Source organism: Trachinotus anak, unplaced genomic scaffold, assembly GCF_046630095.1.
Source record: "Trachinotus anak isolate AG129_WGS33_773 ecotype Australia unplaced genomic scaffold, CSIRO_AGI_Tana_v1 ptg000010l, whole genome shotgun sequence".
Taxonomy (NCBI): domain Eukaryota; kingdom Metazoa; phylum Chordata; class Actinopteri; order Carangiformes; family Carangidae; genus Trachinotus; species Trachinotus anak.
Window position 1 is genome coordinate 891,853 of NW_027273861.1, and position 23,986 is coordinate 915,838.

The 23,986-nt window shown below is 41.9% G+C and overlaps 2 protein-coding genes across 2 annotated transcripts; both read left to right on the forward strand.

Annotated features, from left to right (window-relative positions):
• Nucleotides 1-140: 140 nt before the first annotated feature.
• Nucleotides 141-16,199, forward strand: lmnb2 (lamin B2). Its single transcript, XM_071486762.1, has 13 exons — nucleotides 141-567; nucleotides 3,924-4,060; nucleotides 4,171-4,327; nucleotides 4,813-4,938; nucleotides 5,401-5,499; nucleotides 6,374-6,445; nucleotides 6,524-6,649; nucleotides 6,743-6,963; nucleotides 8,163-8,394; nucleotides 8,581-8,688; nucleotides 10,357-10,476; nucleotides 10,624-10,701; nucleotides 12,571-16,199. The coding sequence occupies exons 1-13, from the start codon at nucleotides 355-357 to the stop codon at nucleotides 12,604-12,606; spliced, it is 1,725 nt and encodes a 574-aa protein (XP_071342863.1). The 5' UTR covers nucleotides 141-354; the 3' UTR covers nucleotides 12,607-16,199.
• Nucleotides 16,200-17,471: 1,272 nt separating this feature from the next.
• On the forward strand, nucleotides 17,472-23,630 carry commd2 (COMM domain containing 2). Its single transcript, XM_071486763.1, has 6 exons — nucleotides 17,472-17,703; nucleotides 19,054-19,131; nucleotides 21,491-21,573; nucleotides 22,590-22,664; nucleotides 22,760-22,858; nucleotides 23,134-23,630. The coding sequence occupies exons 1-6, from the start codon at nucleotides 17,637-17,639 to the stop codon at nucleotides 23,341-23,343; spliced, it is 612 nt and encodes a 203-aa protein (XP_071342864.1). The 5' UTR covers nucleotides 17,472-17,636; the 3' UTR covers nucleotides 23,344-23,630.
• The last annotated feature ends 356 nt before the right edge of the window (nucleotides 23,631-23,986 follow it).

The window sequence follows — 23,986 nt, forward strand, 5'->3', positions numbered from 1 at the left end:
TTTTTTCTTATTTTACCCTTACATTCTATTGTCTCGTGTTACGGGCTCATGTGGCACACTGGTGCGCATGCTCAGTGTATCAACCGATGTTAAGGGTCCATTCTCCCATAATTCATTGCGAAACAGGAAGCCCTCTCTGCTTTTGGCGCGGTCTTGATAGCGGTGTCGGCCATCTTGGAATCACATCACTGTTTCAGGCAACTGTCTGAGCGTACGACTCATTGATTGACACCGTATTGTTAACAAAGAAGAGAAACTGCTTCTGTATTCTTATTTAACTAAAACAGCCGATACTTTTATTTTCTATTACTCACTGGGTGGCGAAGCAAACTCAGAATTGTCGAAACAACTATTATGGCGACTGCTACTCCAAGCCGTGAAGCTGGCCGGTCGGCGGCCTCTACACCTCTTTCTCCGACCCGGATCTCTCGTTTACAAGAGAAACAAGATTTACAGCACCTGAACGATAGACTGGCTGTGTATATCGACCGTGTCCGATCCTTGGAACTGGAGAACGACCGGCTGATGGTAAAAGTGTCCGAGAAAGAGGAGGTGACCACTAGAGAGGTGAGTCTCACGAAATAGTTGAACTGTTTGCGCTCATCCTCACGTTGCCTCACAGTAGTCAGATCACTCGGCGCTGCATTCATTCTTAACTTACTGTGAACCTTAGCTAAACAACACATGCCCATGTGTTGTTAGGGACTCGACAGAAATGATTACAAAACAATACGAATTATTTACCAACGCGTGTGAAATTATTACAAAGCAACACTAATTGTTAACTAACATGTCTTAGCTATTGTTAATTATGGTTGGCAACTGACCATAAGAATATACAAACCGACTCACAATTTGCCCCAATACAACTAGTATTCACACTCAAATCCTTTAGTGTATCAGCGCAGATTGTTGTTACATTCGCTTATGAGCGTTTTTAACGATAATAAAACATATGCCAATGCATTACCTAATCTGTATTCAAATTTAACGGGACCGGGAAAATGTAGGAGGTGGTTATGCGCGCCACTCTGTAACTTTTCCGTATGGTTTTTCATTGTGTACTTTACTTAATGGCAAACGTGCATAAGCGAAATTAGCATTGCAACATGATTCAGTAATTTTAAATTAAACCTTCATGTAATCTTAGTTTGTGCTCGTTGTTACTGGCCCATCAGTCTGTTTTGGTTGTAAAACAGTCTCGAAGAAGAAAACATGCTGAAACAGTGCTGTTTTGTAAAGTTCTTGTAAATTTGAAGTATGAGGTTCTCTTGTGTATTTGTGTGCAGACTTAAAATTAATTTGTACCTACACAAATAGCGTGGTTACTATAGTAATGATATTATGATGTCCAGTAATCTAACATAATTGTGATTGGCCTCGGTGCAAATATACCCCCACCCCACCCACCATCAACTAGCTATCAAGAAAAGCACTACAACTCACTATAGGTCTACACAGTATGAATGAATGGATGACAGCACCTGATCACACAATCACTGCTGCACATTTTCCAAAGTATGGCAGGTACCATAATACGTAGCCATAAAGTTAAATCCCTGATCCCACTCCATGAAGAGAAACCTGTACCCACCCATAGAGGTTCATCCACCAGGTCTCACGCTTAGCAAAACTGCTGAAGTCTGCAGAAGCAATGGAGGATACTTAAGAGATACCAGAAAGAGAAATGTCTGCACCTCTGCACCCGACCTCGATGTGGTTTTGTGGATGGCATACTAGAAATACAGAACAATGACTAACAGAAATGCAACAGGCTACAGTTAGTGGTGCACAGTTGCTTGGCTGTTTTAAAATTGTGGATTTGTTCTGAGCGTCCAGTCTGGCACAATGATGTCGCAATAGTGATGATTCTCTCTCACCAATCAGTATTCTGCCATGTTTTCACGTCACCTTTGGGTATCACCCCAGCCTGCTTGCAACCTCGAAAGAGGTGATACCAAAAAAAGTACCAGTTAACATCCACAACTTTTTCCTGATGGAAAACCAAAAAAAGTGAGTAGAGTCAAGTTGAGAAAAAGGCCAATTAGTCAAATCAACGCTCAAAGTAAGACTATTTTGTATGTATCTGAGGGTACACTACGGTCTATGTGAGAAATGTCGTCATCAGAGGGTGTATGCGAGGCTCTGTGTGGACCTTGGTGTTGTATGGAACACCATTTGTGCAATTAATGTCTTAAGAGACATTGAAATGTGTGCCAAAAATTAGATTTACTCAGCCTGAAGGCATCTAATGTTGGTGCGTTAACACGCAAATGCCAGTATCAGCTAAGGAGCTGTTCCATTGTTAACATGGAAGTCTGCGGCTCAGGGGTTTTTGGCTGATGCTGTTCCCAGCTGAATAGTTAGTGGAGCTCCAGAATATTGGGCTGAGCTGTGGTGGTGAGTGGTGAACATAATTGAGGCTTAACGCTGAGAAAAGTGGCTGATGGTATACCATTTCTGTGTCAGTGGCGTGTGCAGATTCTGGCTCCATTTGTCTTTTAATAGTCAGAATGGTTAAGCTAAGTTTGCAGTGGTCAAGAAAAGTAAATGAACCCTTGGGAATTACCTCCATATGTATATAAATTTGTCCTAAAATATGGTCAGATCTTCATCCAAGTTACCATTATGAACAGAGACAATCTGTTTGAATTAATAACGCACAAATCATTGCATTGTTATCGTCATTCAAACATTCACAATGTAGGCTGGAAATAGCATAACCCTTTGCGTAATGGCATTAACAAAAGCTAATTGGAGTGAGGAGTTATGAACCTGGAGTCCAATCAGTGAAACAAGATTGAAACTGAGTGATTTTATTTAGCTGTTGGCCGCCATAGAGAGTATATGTATGTAAAGACTTGCTTCTTTGACAAATGTTCCAGATGGAGCTATTTGTACGTTTTGCTATTGCTACATAGCCAATGTTTGCACGAACAGCTGTTTACTGACCAGTCTAGAAGAAACATGTGTTCAGCATCAAACATAAGTCCTTTACTCGCCAAGAGCTGTCTCCAGCGGTGGAAAGCAACCCTTTTGTTTTTTCCATCACTTCTTTTCTGTGTTGACATTAGCGTGGTTGCCTGGTTGGCCCATCTAGTGTCTTTCTGATACAGAGTCACTGATTCAGGATTCAGAAATTGTCAAGCAATGCAGTGTGAAGAACTTTAGAAAGGTTTGGTTTTATATCAACCATCATCATCCTCTGACACACATTAGCAACAATCTGGAGATGGGAAATCTCACATGTTTCGATTCCAGTTCATCTGCACCCAAAACACCTCAAACTGTGTGAAAAGCCCATTAAATAAAAGTTTGAGCCAGCAGGACTGGAAAACATTGCTGCTGAACACATTGCACAGGAAATTAACTACTTTGTTGTCTGCAAGTGTAGGTGCAGTTATTACTATAATTATATTCAGAGCTGAGTATGTAAATCACCTGCTCAATGCTAAACACAACTGTGAGCTTCAGGCTCATGATGAGCCTTGACTTTACCTTAGTGAACAAGATGTGTTGCTGCTTCCTCTCACCTTCCCACACCTGTCCAAGTTCTTGAAGCAGGTCTTTAACTGGTGGGAAAGAAGAAGAAATCAAAACAGTGCAGACTGGGTGTATTCCTTTGCGTGTTCTAGGCAAACCAAATCACCAGGATGTTTGATATATCTCTGTGGACAAAGCCAGCTTTGACAACACAAATGAGTATGTAATTCCTCTTATGCAGAGCATGACTTGGCGGTCCATCAGTGTGGCTCAGGACACATAAGCATTCACACTAAAAGAATGCGGATATACTGGGTACATTCACACCTATTCACATTCACCTGTAGTTAGCGCTGTCCACTGGTGACTGGATCACCTGAGATGTTGATGTCTGCAGCCAACAGGATCTCATTAATTCATTTTTGTATCCACCTCTGCAGGTGACAGGCCTGAAGGCTCTGTATGAGGCAGAGTTAGCTGATGCTCGGCGGGTTTTGGATGAAACTGCTAGAGAGAGAGCCAGGCTCCAGATAGACCTTGGCAAGGCTCAGGCTGACCTGGAAGAAGCCACTCGCAGGTAATATGATACAGTACACCCAATTATCACCCAGGAAAGCATTTGGGAACTTGTTAGACTCAGTGACCAGGCAATAACTGTTTTCTCTTTCCTCTGTCCATGGGATCCAGTGCCAAGAAGAAGGATAGTGATCTTGCAGCAGCACTGTCCAGGGCCAGTGGTTTGGAAGGCCAGCTGAACAAGAGTGAAGCAGCTCTTGCTACAGCTCTGAGCCAGAATGCTGCTCTGACCTCTGAACTGGCTGATGTCAAGAGCCTGCTGGCTAAGGTGAGTACTGCAGGATTTCCTGTTTAAAGCACAAAGAAGACAATGCCTCACTTCAGAGAGGCTAAACATCTAATCTACCAGTATTTTTATCGACCAACAGTAGCATGATTCACACCAAGAATCCTCTTATTTTGAGGCAGCAGTGCTAGCCACTGCCCCACCCAGTCAAATTGATCTGCACACACGTACACTTTCTTGGGAAGAAGTATAATTAGTCAAACACTGTACACCTCGTACAAGCAGGTAGCCCCTGATTCTGGAAAGAACTGCTCAAAAAGTCTGACTGAGTAAGATCTTCACACAGTGAAGTGATGAGGGTTATTCCATCATGATAGTGAAGACTGTCAACTTGAGAGTAGGTGAAAAGTTATACGAGACTGACATATTAATCTCTTCAGCTTTTATACCACAGCTTCCTCATGAGTTAGTCAGTTCAACTTATTTACTATGTGCTAATGTTTCTTTTGGTGTTACCTGGTGTTTAGGCAGAGGACAGCCATGCTGTTGCTAAGCGCCAGCTGGAGGCAGAGACTCTGATGCGCGTAGACTTGGAGAACCGCTGTCAATCACTGAGTGAAGAGCTGGAGTTTAGGAAGAGCATGTTTGAAGAGGTAAGGGGGGTGTGTGGTTTGCAAAGACATGTGCATGAGACTGCCACAAATCACTATTTCCATTATCAACTAATCCACACGTGATTTTTCTATTAACTCATGTAGAAAATCGTGACATGATTCTCATTTCAAGTCCAAAGGAAACTGATTATTTAGTCTGACTTCACAAATAGCAAAGACAAATGATTAGTTATTAGATTTGTCATAAATAAAGAAACTATCCACAAGCCTAAATAAACGTCTTTTTCATTCAGTAGATTTTTTATGTTTTATGTTCAAGTCTAACATTTATCCTTCATGTCCTAATTTTGTTTTTTGCTATAAACATATCAACCGTGACACCTTTGTATTTGCAGAATGAAAAACAACCACTACCAGAGTCACATCTGTTTCCAAAGCAGAAAGATTCTTTAAATACATCAAACCTGATAAATGCACTCCCATCTTTCCCTCTGCGTGCAGGAGGTGCGTGAGTCCCGGCGTCGACAGGAGCAGAGAATAGTGGAGGTGGACTCTGGGGTCAGACAGGACTATGAGTTCAAACTGGCCCAAGCTTTACAGGTATGTTTGGGGATGAGTCCTCAGTAGCTTTTGGTCTGTGGTGGAGCAGCACAATGGGAAGAGTGTTTATGGTAATATCAGTTGAAAAGAAAGCTGATATAAAGTTGATACAATTGTATGAAAAATGTGGGCATCCATGATAATAATCATGAATATATGAAATTTCAATATACTGTTGTGCTTGACAACAGACACATGGCAGCTGTAAAGCAATGATGAACGGCATGAATTTTTCTCTGTAGATTGCAAAACTGTTTTTATTTACACTTAATCCACATTGAGATTGAGATCTCATTTACGTTTAAGTGAGACTGGGTACAGAAAAAAGAAAAACAAAAAGAAATATTGATAGCAGAGATACAGAATTTCAGTGATATTCAAATATTCATTCAGGTGTGTTTTGAAAGTTTAAGATCTGTCATGTGCTGCATTTCACTAATGTTTGTTAATTCAGGAGGCTGACGTGTGCTCTCCTGTGTCACAGTACTCTAAACGTGGCCCCGCCCATCTCATTGCACTTGCTCATTACAGTGATATGAATCTGTGTGGCAGGGCTGTTAAAACATATTCACTCATAGTGAATGTGACTACAGTTCATGTGACAGGGTGTCTGCAGAATCTGCAGATCTTAAAATGTCTGTGATTAAACTGAACAGATACAAGCCCATACAAATCATTCAACTGTCTTAGATTTGGGTTTGTCACAGTCAAACAGTGACAGTGTCGTGACGACAACATGGTTCTATTGTTGTGCTCATGGAGTAGTTACTGTGGAAATACACATATTACCGAATTACTGTGTGGCTGTTATGGTGCCCCCAGGGGCAGTTTTATTTGAGAATCTGCATTAATCAGGTTTATGTGATCCCACCAGGACCTGAGGAGGCAACATGATGAGCAGGTTTCTCTTTATAAGGAAGAACTGGAGCAAACCTTCCAGGCCAAGGTGAGAAACAAATCTTTTGTTTTTGTGCTTTGTCTTTTGATGCTCTGACTCTCACACATAGTCCTGTCTTACCTCCAGTTGGACAATGCCAAGGTGTCCTCAGAGATGAACGACAAGGCAGTAAGCAGCGCCAGGGAGGAGGTGCAGGAGGCCCGTATGAGAATTGAGAGCCTTGCCTATCAGCTGAGTGGCCTGCAGAAACAGGTACTGCTTTATGACCCCCTGTACACACAAATCTTCATGAACGGCTCGGCTAGTTGGCTTTACCAATTCATGATTGGTTGTGTGTGTTTGTAGTTGTCTACCTCAGAGGATCGTATCAGGGAGCTGGAGGAAGTTCTGTCAGCAGAGCGAGACAAGCACCGCCACGCCATCGAAGGAAAAGAACAGGAGATGAGTGAACTGAGAGACAGGATGAACGCTCAGCTCAGTGAATACCAGGAGCTGCTGGACGTGAAGCTGGCCCTAGACATGGAGATCAATGCATACAGGAAACTGCTGGAGGGAGAGGAGCACAGGTACAACACACACACACACACACACACACACACACACACACACACACACACACACACACACACACACACACACACACTCTCTCTCTCACTAGACATGACCACAAACTATGAGTTTTAATGTTGTTGTAAATGATTAATACAAAAATTTCAGCAGCAGAAGTTGAAACATTCAAAGAGAGAGAAATGTGTTTTTATAGCATCTGTGTGTGTTGATGAATAAATGAACATCCAGCAAAATGCTTTATATACAACATGAACAAAAAGGAATTAAACAAGAGTAGAGCTGCCACTAGAGGCTATTTTTCTATGGATTAATCTATGCATTCTTTATTGATTTAGCAGCTACAAGGACCAAAGATATTAAAATGTTCTGTTGACCAATGAATAGACAAGACTTACGAATTGAAGTAACACTTCACATTTCTGTGACTGATCTCACAGTGCGCCACAAAGAAAAGAAAATATGTGGAGGTCAATGTTTACACTGAGGCTGGCATCAATTCAACCAATGTATGTATAGGAGATGTTGTGTCCATTTAAAATATTGATGTAAACGTATTTTCAGCGTCAACGCCATCGATTTACGGCGACTAATCACAGCAGCCCTAAACAAGAGTCCCAGTTCAGCGTATCGTCATTGAACACTGATACGCTGACAGATGTTACAGAAGAGCAGAAGTCACTGTCATGTTGTGTCTGCTATGTGACCATTTCAGCAGCTGCATGTGGAGACAGTGATGGTTTAGAAACATTTTCTGACAAAAATCAATCACAAATTAATTTATAATTAGAAGAAGTCCAATATCCAGTAGCCTGAAAACTCTATGTAGAAAGACAGAGCTGCAGTAGCAGCGATGCAGCCATGTGAACACACACCCGCAAGTTGCAGAAGCTCAGCAACACAGCCGCCACACTCATGCAATGCAGGCTGTGTGTTCCTGGTGTGAGTGTTCGGCGTTGAGGGTAGTGTAGCAAGTGTACTTGCATGTTGTTTTTCCAATGGAAGATGTAGAGGAAATAAGTAAACTAGGTGGAATCATAGATCGCAGATCATTTTTGTTTATAGTTTTGTTAGTTTTGTAATTTAGATAATGACATTCTATGACAGGAAGTGTCGTCCTGTCTGCAGAACTCTGACAGCTCAGACCTTGTGCCACAGATAGTTATGAATTCACCGGTGACTGCTGTGCTCCTTTCAGGCTGAAGCTGTCCCCTAGCCCATCGGCTCGAGTCACTGTTTCCAGGATAACAGGATCTTCCTCCTCCCGCACCTCCAAGAGGAAGAGAGTGGAGGTGGAGGCTGCGGACATGCCAGAGGTGGGCAGAGGAGAGCTGCTGGTGTCGGAGGAGGCCACAGCCAGTGGAGCAGTCACCATATCACCCACTGACATGGATGGAAACGCAGTCACACTGACCAACGACACTGAGCAGGTAGACTGGACCAAGACTAGTCTGCACAGATGAAGCAGCATCGCATAGTCCCAACAATGATGATGACATGAAAGGCCATCACCATTATAATTTATATAGTAAATGCTAATCGTGGTAGAGATCAGGTACATGGTTGGTATGTGTGGATCAGTAGAGTTGGTGTTAGAAGCTTTTTGTGTTTTGCAGGACCAGCCTCTGGGCAACTGGAGGTTGAAGAGACAGGTTGACGATGGGGACGAGATCATCTACAAGTTCTCTCCAAAGTTTGTCCTCAAGGCTGGACAGTCAGTGACGGTGAGAAACAAGTAGGAAACACTGGGAGTTTTTCATGAATGTGTAATTTTATATCCAGGCTTAAATGTTCAGTTCATCCAAGACACACACACACACACTCGCACACAAAAAATTATCACACTTAATCCAAGTGATGTGTAGCAGAGCTTTCAGGATGTCGACTCACACCACAGTGAGTGGATCCTATTGAAAACGAATCTTGAGCAGTTTGTTTCTAGCCATAGTGGCAGAGCGAGCAGACGAGTGCCGGTTCGACCCCCGGCCGGCCCGACTCTTTCCCGCATATCATTCCCCCTCTCTCTGCCCCGTTCCTGTCACTCTCTTCTGTCCTGTCAAATGAAGGCAAAAATGCCCCCAAAAAAATCTAAAAAAGATATTGTTGGCCTCAGAGCTAATGTCAGTGTCATAGACTTACAGGACAAGCTGCTGCTCAGGGTTATGAAGGTTTGAGCTCTGGTTGAGTCACATCAGACAAAGAAAATGTCAAGTTTGTCACTAGTGACTGAAAAAACATTTCTGAACCTTTTCATGGTCTAAAATATTAATGGACATTTTAAAAGTCAAGCTGTGAGACTCCAGCAGGTGTTAAGTATCAGCTGATGTGGTTTCCCTGTCAATACATTTGATGGTACCTGGCTGCTGACTCAAGATGTGTCAGTGTACTCCGTGTTTTATGGTGAGTTGTTTTACCGCTGTGGCATCTCCGTCAGAAAGTTTACTCCTGTATCTGTTTTTAAGCATGCTGATTTTAATTTGATAATGCACTTTCTAACTTATACATTTGTTATAATCAACAAGCAGAAACAAGCTGAGCAAACAGCCCCTCCTGAAATCCTCTGCCCAGAGCGTTTCCCTTTCAAGTGAATGGCTCTCAGACCTTTGGACTCCACACTATATATACTGGTTATACTGCAGGATTTTCCCTACTACAGTAAGAGACCTAAGCCAAATGAAAATGCAGTGAGCGTTCTCTGCTGCCCTGGTGAGGAAGGACACCGGATCGGCCCAAATATGAGAAATCAGATTTAAAATCAAAGTGGGAGTTGTCTTACATGTGTGGATGAGATAATGACATGTTCATTACATTTCCCTTTGAATGGAGAGAGTACCTGTGTAACTACACTGGTTTACAGAGTATTGCATTATAGTTTGTATGCAGCGGTATTAGGTTGTTAGGTCAGTCTGTAGTGAGTCTTTCAGAGTGAATCAGTCCTTATAGTTTGTGTCAGCCCAGTTTAAACTGGAGGAGTTTGCGCAGGCAGCTGTAACATGTTCTGCTGCCTCAGAGAAAATCAATTAATGCCGGGTGAAAACGAGTTCTCAGCGTATTTTTACTGCAAAAATAAACCAGGAAGTGAAGCAGCAAAAATGATGAGCTCAAACTACTAACTGTCAGAGAACATGATTGGCAGAGAGGAATCGACTTCCTGCAGTCACTCAGTCAGCTGACTAGTGGCCACAGGGGAAGTGAGCTAGGTTTGATCAGCAGCCAAACACTGAAGATCAGTTAAATCATTTCACTATGAGCCTTGTTTACCAGTGTTATCTCTCTTGTACGGTGCAGTGTGATCACTTATTAAAGAGTGAAGGACTCCTTCAGGCCATATTGTCTTCCTCAGTGTGATCATTGTCCACTACATGATGTATTTCTTTGCACTGTGATTACAGGTGTGGTCTGCTGATGCTGGTGTGGCTCACAGTCCGCCATCTGACTTGCTGTGGAAGAGCCAGGCGTCCTGGGGCACAGGAAATGACATAGTTACTTCTTTGATCAACGCTGATGGCGAGGTAAAGATATCCGTTACACCTGTTCTCTCTGTATTTCTGTCCATGACTCTGTGTACAGACCACCATGTTGTTCACTGATGTTCATGTGTGTTAGCCTCTGCAGTGAGGTGTGTTTGTTTTGAGTCATGTGACCCCTCTGCCCTGCAGGAGGTGGCCAGAAGGAGCGTAACCAAGACTCAGGTAGAGGTGGAGAATGGAGACGAGGAGGAGGAAGTGGTACAAACGGTGAGTAGACTGGTTGAAATAAAATTTCCCCATTTTATTTTATATCACCTTTGATATCACGTTAGATTTTTTTTTTTCTTTTGTCCTTTTGGTTACACATTTGTTCATTAATGAGAATAATACTTCATACATTCTTGTGATCGGGGTCATGCTTTTTTTTTTTATTCTTGTGTTCTTCTCATTCTGTTTTAATTTTATTGTTTTTGATCTTTAAAAACAAAAGAAGTGAGGGTCAGTGACATCTCCTCTTGGTCTTCGACAACACGCACAGTGCCGACAGAAAATCAAACCCCTGTGAAATAGTTGCTTTGTTGTACAGACTGAAATCAACCACCACCACCCCCCCCCACCCCCCCACTCCCCACCCCCCCCACCCCCCAAAAAAAAACTTTTCCAGTTTTATTTAAAAAAAAAACACCTACAGCATCAAACTAACAAAGTTCTGAAAAGTACAGAGAAATTAAAACATGACAGGTTTTCATTTTTAGCTAGTGATAGTTCTAAATAGGTTCTGCTATTTAATAACAGTATTTGAGGCAGCAAGGGAATCAGAGTATCACAAATGGTTTTCCAGAGTATCAGATGTTGACATTCCCACACCATGTTATAAAAGTTACTGGCTTTCCATGAGAGCAAAGTGAGCAGTCAGTGGACTGAAGTGGTTTTGTTTCTAATCATCACCTAAGAGGAAGCTAAAATCTGTGAATGAATTTATAATCAGTCATTTGATGTTCTATATTCCTAGAGGATAGATTGTCATTGGACCACAGTAACTACCAGGTGACACCTTCTTTAAAGGATGATGTTTAAAGGAAGGGCTAGTTACTTTTGTTTTAACATGAATTCGTAAAGACTTGAGACTGCTCCTTTAGCACTGAGGGATTTTGGTAAGAGGATGAGAGGATAAGCGGCACCCTCCTGACCATCTCTAATCATGAGTGTAGTTGTAGACAGAAAAAAAGGGGTGTTAGGAAGATAAAAGGAACCTTTGAGGTCCAGACCAGACCCTGTCTAAGAGTATCATTTAAAGTAAGGACAGTCTAGGCAAATGCTAATAAGCGGCCTAGACTTAGTTTTGGCATCTAACAGGGGGGTATTGATGTACATGATCCTGGAACCTAGAGGAGAGTCTCAACCTGGTCAGGACAGAAAAGCATTGGAACAGTTGATAGTTTAAATGTAATCGATTGCATTCATTAATGATAGCATTAGAGGCTCCTCTGATGTGATCATCTGTGAAGGTGTCATGTTTAATATAAGGAGGCTAAAAAGCCTGTACCTCTGTCCTCTTGTATTTAACTTCAGAGACAAATACACTCAGCTGTCAGTTTATTGGGAACATCTCACTCAATGAAAAAAAACAACCGTCCTGCAGTAAATTCTACCTTCATGCAGATCATAATGTTCAGTTTGTGTTGAAACTGCTTCAGACGTGTTGATTCATCTCTCTGGCAATTTTGCTGCAGTTTGTGATGCTGTTGGTGGTGAACAGAATAGAAACTGGTGTTTGGATTATATAGCCCATCCTATTGATATCACTGAGGGCAGGCTAAATAACAAGGCACCTCTGTGTATGATACAATACAGCTGAACAGCACAAACACCACAAACTGCAGCCTCCAAAATGATCACACAGTTGAATCAACCCCTCTGAAGACTGCTCTGGCTTTAGCTAGGTGGTCCAAAAAACTGATGTTTGCCAAAGTTGCCAAATGTGGTTCAGATGTTCTATCGCACCTCAAAAACTTTGTATTGTCTGAGCTCTGATTATTTCTTATTCTCTTAACCCAACCTATTTTTAAAGTGAATGGAAGTAAATGTTTGTTTTTTTTTGTTCGGATCATCAGAACCTGTTTGTCTCTCCTTCAGGGCAAGGTGTCGTCCAGAGAGTGCGCCATCATGTGAAGCTCCTGCTGATGGCTCTGACTCCCTCATTTTGCAAGATGCTCTCAGATGTGATCCTGTCCATCGCCTCATCATTTGGTTTTTATTGTTCAAGACAATGTAAGAACTTTTGGACTAATGGACTCTGTTTCTACTGCTCTGGGCCTGCTTTAATGCGAGTCGTTTCCCTAAATGTTACTAGCAATGCCAACATCTGTGCATCACGCAGAGATGATGGACTCAAACTGTCAAACTGTGATGTTGCAACTGAATATTTCCACCTCTACTAACAGTCCTCTACATGTCAGTGGCTCTTTCGTTCTTCTACACTCTACATTTTGGTTTCATCCTTCATGACCAACATAATGAGATCATCTAAAATTATTTGAGGACCTCCTCTCTGTAGCCATAAACATAAAATGATTAATAACCTTAGTATTGAATGAGTGGTGAGCAGTTCTTCAGTGGATGTTAGAGACAGGTTTTCTTTCTCTAAAATCCAGACATTTCTGACCACGAGGTCTTCAAGTGTTTCCCATCTGTTATGTGTATTACTGTGTTTTCCTAGCAGGGCTGAATGATGTGTAAAGAAAATCAGATTGCAATTATTTTGACAGATGTTCTGATGCATCACAATTTTAGTGGGAATTTCTGAATTTCATTTCCACTGAAAAAAGCATAGAAATGATGACAATATTCTTGCTGGGGTCTGTTCCCTTAGGTCCGGAGATTAACATCTCAGTAGCACCTGAGTGCTTCATTTCTAATACTGTGTTCTCACATTTTACCTTCATCAACAAATTGCAGCTCCTGTGATGTTGCACTTAGCCAGATTATGATTTGGATCATATTTGATGACAGATTTTGCTCCACTACTATTTGTCTTCCTTTGAACAATTTACATAGAACTGCAGTTGAAGCTTTATTTCAGTTTCCTGTCGGGGCTGTGTGCAGCAGGACTAATTCTCCTTGAACAGAAACACTACAGATTCAACACCCTGTGACGTCTGATGTCAGTCATATGGATATCTGCTGCCTTCACGTGCTCTGTAGTGGAAGGAGAATGAAGCTGGCTGTGAACTCAGCGGCTTCTGTGGGTCGAGCTCAACAACTGATCCAGATATCATTGAAAACTCAATATGACCAAGTGCGACATCCACATCACAGGAGCTGCAGTGTTTAGATGAAGGTAAAATGAGTGACATGTTATAAATGAAGCACTGTGGTGATATCTCAGTAACACCTTGATGGAACTTCTTCAAATTTGGCAGAAACATTCATTTGGACTCAAGGACAAACCAATAAGATTTTGGTGATCAAAGGTCAGTGTGTCCTCACAAAACACTTTCACAACAATGGTTAATATTTTATATGACTGGATAAACAGATGTGATCTGAAACTAGTCTGTCGCAGAGGTAAACAACCATGAGGTGGAAATTGTAGTTTTTAGTGAAAATGAAATTCAAAAATGACCATTCCCACTAAAATTGTGACTCAAAACATAATCTGTCAAATTAATCAGTGAGATTGGTTTTCCATATCGTTGAGCTCTACCAGCAGGCAGCAGCTCCTCACTGGTGATAGTGAAGGTTGATAGAAGATGTGCTGAGCTGCCTGTGAGGCTGTGGCCCATGTCTCACTCTCCCAGCGACATTAGGGGCAGGGTGAGACATTGGCAGTGACCTGATAATGTCAGATTATTCTGACAGATATACTGGAGTGAAAACCTTTGAAGTGAACACTAGAATCTGAACAACAAATCAAATCTCAATAAAGTCCTCAGCAGTGAAGGGCAGCAGTGACCTGTTCTTAAAAGTTATCAGGGGTTTATTTTTGGTTTAAGTGTCTTATCATGAACACGTCAGTCCTGTGTCTTGCCTCTTGGTGACTGAGCTCAGTGTTGACTGATGTCTCAGCTCTGGTCAGTCAATCAACACACCACCAACAAACCTTGAAAATAAGTGGCTCTCAGTTGTGCTACATGTTCAGTCTCAACATGGAGCTGAAGCTGTTCATAGAGCCACAGAGCAGACCACTAACAGGAAGTGCGTGCATACAGACGGGAGAAATGAAACTGAAACTTAATTTAATCTGGTTATCATGTTGTGTAGTCAGCAGCTGCAGAGCGCAGTGTGACAGCTGTCTGTTAGGAGTAGATCCACACCAGCCCCTGTGTCAAAGGGCTGCGTTGTTAGATAAGCACGTGTGTTTGCTGCCATTTAACTTGTGAACTCATGGTTATGTGTTGAAATGTTTCTCAGACATGTCAGCTCTGTTGTAATCAGTCACCAGGTAGTCAGGGCTCGGATCGTGATTGGTCAGTGTGGCCCAGACTCCCTGCTGGCTCGTTCCTCGTCACACCAGCCAACGCTGAGCTGGTGGAGCTGGAGCTGGTGGAAGTGGGTCTGCTGGGCCACTGTGATAACACAGCTGTGTGACTGGCTTTGTCAACCTGAAATATTAAACTGACATAACATTGCCTCAATGTTTAAAGTACGCATAAGGTAAACAGTGGGAGCAACACTGGTATGAGTGTGAGGTGATGTTCTGATGGAGTGCAGTACATTGTACGAATGTTGCTCTCACACCTTGTGTGCCATTTTGGAAACTCAGTTATTTCTTGTGTGTTTGTATGCTGTGCTTTACATTGCTAGTTATTTTTCTGTAGAGTTACTGTCTATGTAATCAGTTTATTTACATGAAATACTTCATTTATTATGTTGTGTTTGTGGGGTGATAACAGCTGGGCGTTCAGGACCTAAATCGAAGGGTAAAACTTACTCTTGGGCTCAAATGTATTTTGATTTTGATAAAACAGTGGTGAACACTACTCCTGTACTGTTCAGCCGAGTTTACCGTCTTCACTGACGGAGATGAAAACGATCTGAGGTTCTTATGGCAGAAGTGATTACTTCTAGTCTAATAATTGATTATTGACCAACTTTGAAAATCTGAATTAGATGTCTGGCAGTGTTAGACTAACTGTGACTATAACTATGATTACTCCGTAACTGTGAGGCTTTGACACACAGTGGTCATTCAGTCCCTCCAGGAACTCCCCATCTTTCAGTGTAACTGTGAGGATTCAATTTTTTTTAATTACCTCATTAACACTTTTCACAAAAACTGGTGAAACTGCCAGTACTAATTTTACCAATCACTGCAATGTTAATGTAGAATTGAATTTAATGTAAAATCTTTAATAAGCCAAAGACAAATAATTTTCATTCTCAACAAAAATGTATGACTGTATTGGAACTACACGGAGGAGTTACTGGTTGTTCAGAAGCTTTTATTGCATATTAATATGCATGATTATCAGTTTGTTCTTTAAACAACAGCTGATTTTTAGTTTTTAAACTGAATTGAAATGATAGAGTTTTAATAACTCAGATCCTGGAGGGGCTGATCAATGTCTTGGGTCTGACTAGTTCAGTTAAAATACAGATGTGACTGATGGTTCTTTCAAGAACTTTAAACACCCAAGATTTGACCTGGTATTGCTTGTGTGGGTGGGGGGTGGGGTGGGAAGGGCATGTCAAATGTAAGTTTTCATTCATGATTCATTTGTTGAACTACTTTTTGTACACACAATAAATGTTTTACATATACACACGTGGTGTCATGAGTGGTTGTTGGTGCACAGATGAATGATGAGCAGTTGTTACTGGAACAAAGAAGGAAGTTTGCAGCTACCTGGAGTGTGGAGCATCAAAGACAAAGATGTCTGTGTAATCATGGTCCCAGTCCAACACAGGGCCTGCTGAAATCCAACAAAGAAAAAATAAAAATCTGATTTGAAAGAAAATATGTAAAAACTCTTTCCCTTCTCATCACTCTCTCCATAACAATGTCAGCAAACCACAAACTATGAGCCATGTGTTCCTGTTTTTTGTTGGTTGGTACTAACTGGCAGAGCAGGTGTCATTGATTGTTACCATGGTAACAATGGTCTTAGGCCTGAGTTACCCTGGGGGTAAGGTGTGTCATTTTTTTTTTTGGCTTAAAGTGAGTCAGTCTGTTTCTGTGAAACAGTCTGACTAACATTAGACTGATCTGTGATAAAAGCTATGACTGGACCAGCATCACAGACCAGTCCAACATATCAGGTCACTGTGGACCACGTGAGACTCAGCCAAGACAAACCTCGGGAGCAGAAACCAGAAACTGTGCCACACCTACTCATGGATCAGAACAAACAGCGTGTCTGCTGTCAATCATTATGTTCTTAAGTTTAGAAAAGAATTTTTGTGTTAATTGCTCCCTGTGTGAAATGTACCAGAAATAACACTACACCTGTTCTGGCAACAAATTCTGGAAAGATATTTCCTGATATGTTGTTGACAACATTGATGCAGACTTTTCATTCTACTGGGAAAATATGCTTTAATGTGGTGTGCTGTTTGATATCTTTAACAATTATAATAACAACATAATAGTAATAATAATAATTATTATTATTACTATTGTTAAATTTTGTGATTACTTAAGCAAAATTTCATATCCATAAATCTAAATTCAACTATTCTAACCTTTTTTTTTTTTAATTTTTTGAAAATGAGACCAAGCAGGACATTAAAACTATTTTCAACCCCCAAAATAAAAAAAGCTGCAAAAACCATGGATCTGTGTCCTTTGTTTAATATTTTTATTTAGATCACTCCCCCCGGCTCGATTATTGCCTTGCTTAATGACGGCTGCATGTGTTTATCTGTTCTCCGTTATGTGTGACATCTCTGCTCAGTAAAGACGTTGGAGAAAAAAACAAAGCGCGTGTGCGCTGGTTCATGGCGCCCGGGCCTCCAAGCCGCTGCGTCCGTCAATGAATCGCTGCAGCAGGACAGACACGCCCCAAACCAGGGGGGGCAGCATCGAGTCTGCCGGAGATACACAAGAAGAAGAAGAAGAAGAAGAACGACCTCACGGTGAAGAAGGAGAAGAAGACAACAACGAAGAAGAAAAAAAACTCCAAATCGTCTTCCGGTGTCTGTGTGTCCGTGAGTGTGTCTGAGCTGCGGCTGTGGTGCTGAGCAGGACGCTGTTGTTCAGGATGCTGCTGGTTTTGTCTGAAGACCACAAAGAACACCTGGCCTTCCTGCCCACGGTCGACACCGCAGGTAAATCTCTGGTCTCCGGAGCAGATCAGCTGCTCCTCCTGTGATGAACTGGTGACTGTCAGACTCATGACTGATGCTGAACCCGGGGTCGGCTACACTGACAACAGCGTGATTTCACAGAAAACATTTCATATCAGCAGCACAAACTGTGTAATGTGTGTAATGTGTACACTGTGTGAGTATGACTGATGTCAGGGTAACTCGCAGTTCAGTGACCAGAGGTGGACAAAGTACACAGCTGCATTACTGGAGTCAAAGTATAGACACTCCTGATGTATATTAATATTACTGCAATACAAGTCAAAGTTATTCTGTCACATTTATACAAGTTAAAATACTGGAGTACTTGCTTTGAAAATACTTAAAGCTCCACCCAGTCTAAAGGCAGATGTCCATGTGTTTGTGATTATAAAGCAGGTCTAGGTTCTATATTAATACTGTGAAAGTATCAAAGCCTCAGTCCACAGAGAAATGCACACAGCCTGTATTCAGAAACTGAGCCTTAAAACCAGCCGTCAGGACTTCTGGAACTTTGTGATGTCACAACAAAGCAGTCACTGGTCGAAGTTTTCTTGTGTTTCAAATACATGGGCCAGACATGGCCATCAAACAGGCCGGGGGGGTCTGGCACCAAGTAGTTCCTTGAGCACCTCCTCTTTTTGCATTCTTCATATGGGATGGAAATAAAGTAACGTTGGTTCAGCACGTCGATCAAAGGTCCATAGGTGTAAAGCAGGAAGCTCTCCACAATAAGGATGTGAGTCTCCTCCTCCTTAGGGCCCTTGAACACACATTCAGGAGCTTTCTCTAATGTGCTTTAATAGAGCTGGTGTTCATTAGCTGTTCGTTTGTCTTTCTCTTGGTGTGGACAGAGTCAGAGAAGCCAAGCTGTGTGAATTTTCTGTACGCAGTGTTTGTTTTTTTATTGTTTGAGGCAGAAAAATAAGATTTCATGCACTCGTGCATCTTTCTAGCCGAGTTGATACTGGTATGATACAGTTGTGTATTTGGGATCCAGAGAATCTCTGAACCCCCACAGATGGATGTGATGCTGAAACTGAGGCACAGTCCTGATTTGGAACATGAACATTAGAAACTGTGTGAGTCACTGTTCCAGTCCAACTCATTATGATTAAAAAAAGCATGTGGCTGACATCAAGGCCTCTGCTTTTAAAGCTCTCAGTGGCTCCCAGTATCAGAAGCACTGCCTCAATGACAATGATAATAACAGTGGTGTTGGCTATATACAGTCATAACCTCAAATATGAATTCACTATAATGATGGATTTTTTATGTTTAATAAATTGAACATATGTGTCTATGTGTGTGTGTTTGTTTGTATGTTTTCAGTGGTTGGAGAGTTTGGTCGCATTGCACTGGAGTTTCTAAGGAGAGGAAGCAGCCCCAAGATCTATGAGGGGGCAGCCAGTAAGACTTTTTCCTTACATACTCCATACCAAGCAGCTGATTGGTCCACTGCGAAAGCACTGGTCAACTCTGTGTAAACTGTGGGAGTGAACTAGTCACTGGTGAGATGGTTTAAAACAGCGTCACAGACATTTCCAGAACAGTCCTGCTCATCTTGATTCACACAGACTGTACACACAGTTTGTGTTCATGTAGTGCTGCAGTGTTCTCATGGTTTGTTGCTTCAGAAATATGCTATAAATGCTTATTAGCTATATATAGCATTATTATCACATTATTAGGTACATTGTGCTGGAGATAATACAGTCTTGAGCAACAGCCCCACAATAATAATGCTCCAGATATTTAGTCTATCTTCAGTTGATAAAAGGTGAATGGGCACAAAGAGCTCTGAATGTAAAACAACATAACTGAACAGCTCCACATACTACAGCCTCCAGAATGACCATGAAGTTCAATCAACACCTCTGAAACAGTTTCAACAAAACCATTAGAAGCTTCATGATGACTGGAGTTATTGTGAGGCCGTCACAGACTGCAGACTGTGTTAGTTTAAACACAGTCAGTAACCTCTGCAGCCACTGGCCTGTCATTCAAAACAATAACAAAAGACGCTGTTGGGTGATGACATAGTGTGGGATCATGGGAGTTGTCATCTTCTCCTGGTCTTTTGTCAGTGGTTCAGGAGGTTTTTACCTGGAGCTGAACTCTCCTCCTCTCCATAGGAAAAAACACCAGCTGATTATACCCAATACAAACACTGAATAAACAGTTTCACTTTAAAAATCAGCAATACGCTGATGCTCTTTGGCAAACCCAGGACATCTCTGAGCGGCTGGGAGCTGAGCTGTCTAACATCACTTCACTAGCTTCAAAATCCTTCATCTGGTTCAAATACAAACCACCAAGGTGTAAGAAGTGAATCTGAAAAATGTGACTTCAAACCGGATATAAGTCAGTTTGAGCTTCTGTCAGACAAACGCAACACTGACACATGAACACAGAGGATATGACATCACTGACAGGCAACCAATGAAACGGAGCGTATGATTAAAGTCACAGATTTCTTCGGTTTGAGAATTGATGGAAACATTTGTGATGATGTAAGAACACAACTCAACAAAATATAGAACAGAGGTCTGGTTGTTTTTAGACATTTGAATGTGGAACAGTTATAGCTTTAAGATAGGTGTACCTAATAAAGTGGACACTGGGTGTATTAGATTGCAGCATTAAAAAGAGCTTCACTGAACTCGTCCTTCATGTTTGATTCTACCTGCAGTTTGAGAAAATCCAATAGTTTGTAAAGTGAAAAGTAAAAACAAGGCCTGCAGCTAACACAGGCCTTTCTTCAAACCTTAATGCACAGTTAGTTTTTTATTTCATCAACTTAAAAAAATAAAAGAATTAAAAGTATTTGTGTCCTGTACAAAAGTTTGGGCACTCTGTGCTTTCAAACAGCCTCAGGTCTTCATGTCCTGGACCCACAGATGTTGAAACTTTCCTCTGAGACTCTGCTCCATGTTGACATGACTGCATCACATTCATGCTGCAGGTCTCCTGTTCTGCCACATCACAAAGAGGTTCTACTGGATCCAGGTCTGGAGACTGAACTGAACTTACTGTTTCATGTTGATGAAACCAGTTTGAGACGACTTTAGACATGGAGCATTATCCTGTGGCCATCCTGTGAACTGTGGCCATAAAGGGATGAACATTGTCAGCAATGATAGCTGACAATGTAGCTCATCCACCTCCAGGTTCACTGTGATGCTCTCCTGCTCAGCTCAGTTGTAAAGAGTGGTTATCTGAGTGACTGCAGCCTTTCTGTCAGCTCCAGTCTGTCCATTCACCTCTGACCTCTGACCTCTCTCATCAACACAGAACTGCTGCTCACTGGATATATTTTGTTGTTGGCTCCACTCTGAGTAAAAACTCTAGAGACTGTTGTGAGTGAAAATCCAGGAGCTCAGCAGCTTCAGAAGCACTCAGACTGACACCAACAATCAGGACACGGTCAAAGTCACTGAATCACATTTTTCCTCATTCTAATGTTTGATGTGAACATGAACTGAAGCTCCTGACCTGGATCTGCAGGATTTTATGTACTGCACTGCTGCAATGTGATTGGCTGAGTGGATAACTGCATGAATAAGCAGGTGTGCAGGTGTTCCTTATAAAGTGATTGGGTAAAAGGACAAAAGTGCACATGATAATAAGAGTGGTTTAAGTAAATTACTATTGGTGTTCAACAGAACTGAATAAACCATGTGGGTATTTTCTTATATACAGATGTGCTGCTTACTGACGAACTACCTGCCAGGACCAAAATAAACTCATAATGCATCACTTCTTTCAGGGAAGCTGAGTGTTCCCGTGGATATGGTGCAGCATGGAGTGGAAGGCCTGATGTTCCTGATGACAGAGAGCTCCAAACACATGGTGACTCCTGCACACACTGCCACTTCAACACACATGCTGACACTTCAACACACACTCCAAGATCCATCCAACAAACCAGTTTCATTTTCCACACTCAAGAGTTTCTTCAGATACATTTTTGTCATAATGTGAAACAAGTAGGAGGGCCAAGAAGGATTTGAGAGAAATCATTGGTAAAGGTCAACAGGTGAATTACTGTCACCTTTAAAGGTCCATCCAGTCTAAAGGTAGATGTCCGTGTGTTTTTGATTATAAAGCAGGTCTAGGTTCTATATTAATACTGTGAAAGTATCAAAGCCTCAGTCCACAGAGAAATGCACACAGCCTGTATTCAGAAACTGAGCCTTAAAACCAGCCGTCAGGACTTCTGGAACTTTGTGATGTCACAACAAAGCAGTCACTGCTCTCAGCCATGCCCCAAGCCCCGCCCACCTGGACCCACCATCCAACCTTGCAGGATTTGGTTTCTCTGAGTGTTTACCTGAAATCTGCTATATTTTTATTGGATCACTCATAAAGCAGTCAGCAAATCAGGAGGGAGGCTCAGATCCTCTCTTCTGATTGGCTGACTGACCTGTTGTTACTAGAGCTCCAGAGAGAAGCCTGAGAGAGGAGATGTAAAACTACACTGAGATGGTTTTTGGTTCTTAAAACCACAAATATATCTTCTGATGGAGATCAACACTTCAGATAAAACACAGGAGAAGTTAAAATATGGAGCTTTAAAGTGAGACTCAGTTCACAGGTGAATGTATGTACAGGGTAACATACTGTTTTTCCTTCAGCTTTTACTTTCACAGCAGACTTTTCTGACTCGTCATAGTACAACAAGCACAGTTGTAAAAATATTATTGATGACTTTGTTCCTTTAGTCTGTGATATTTAGTGATGTGTGGTATTTGTTTTTGTAGAATAGCAAAAACTAGTGAGCCTGATGTTTTATCAGCTGTAGCAAACATCAACTGTGTGTGTGTGTGTGTGTGTGTGTGTGTGTGTGTGTGTGTGTGTGTGTGTAGATCTCTGAGGTGGATTTCCTGGATTCTGTGTTAGCTTTGGGGTTTGGTGATGAGCTTAACCAGATCCTCCTTCAGGTGAGTTTTCTGTTGTTTTTCTCATGTGAGGAGATAATTTGAGGAGAGTTCATCAGTCGGTGATGTTGGATTCAGCCTGAGTGTTTCTGTTGCAGCTCTACCTGCAGCACCACAGTCAGATCCGCAGCATCCTCAGTCAGCTGCCCTCCAACCTGCCTGCATACCACAACCTGGAGTGGAGACTGGATGTACAGGTGTGTGTGTTTATGTGTGTATGCTGCACAGTTTAGAAACTGTTGTTCATCTACTGTTCAGGTTGATAATGTTGTAGATACAGTGGATGGGGAAGTGGTCTCAGAGTTTTTGTGTAATTGTGTTTGTTAATTTTGAAAAACTTTCTAACCTGTGTTGCTACAGTTTGTTTTTTTGCACTTTGAGCTATTGAAAGTTCAGTTTATTAATATTCAGATTTTGACATCTTTTGTTTCTGTCACTCCTTCTTGTGGTCACCCTCACTCCCTCCCACCAGTTGGCGAGCCGGTCAGTCCGTCAGCAGGTCATTCCCATGCTGACGATGCGTCTGCTCCTAACAAGAGGACCCGACAGCCGCAGCGACCACAGCGTCAGGGTCCTCCAGACAGACCCCAGCACCCTGCTGCACCTCATCTCCACACTGGAGGCTGCTCTGGCCGCCATGAAGACCAGTCATTCTCGGCGCATATTACGCAACATCAAATAATCATCCAGGACACTTGCTGTTTAATGTGTGCCTCCAGCAAAACACAAAACACCACATTCCTGCCTTTATACCTGGAAACATTAAGTAGTGTTTCAGTATTCAGCAGTGCTGTGTCGAGTGTTTGCGTTGACTGGGTCCTGGATGTTAAACCAGGTTTTTGCTCGTCTGACTGGCAAATGGTCATCGCTTTTTTATACTTGAGTCATGGTATCTGCCAAATGGTATTGACTGTATTGTAAATAAAGTTTCTACAGTGCTGCTGATGTTGGATTAAAGTGTGAGACAGAGATGAAACGCCGATCTTGTGGTTTGTTAAAGCCAATAGTGTAAAGGCAGAGAGGCCCTGACTTTAAGGAGTACTGTACATATGTGTCAGCGTTCGACTGGAAGAGAATATGATGTGTTAACACCCAGCAGAGGATGGGCAGTCTGCTGTTTCCAGTGCAAACCATGTGACGTGCTCAGTTAATTCCTGCTGATCTGTATATGCAGATGCACCATGTGTGGAACGTCATTACAATGTGAGTGACATAGCAAAGGGTCTCAATACTGATGTCAATGTGATATTTCAGTTCTTGCTTTTTAACAAATTTGCGAATATTTCTAAATTCAGTTTTCACTTCTGGCATTCTGGGGGATTGAG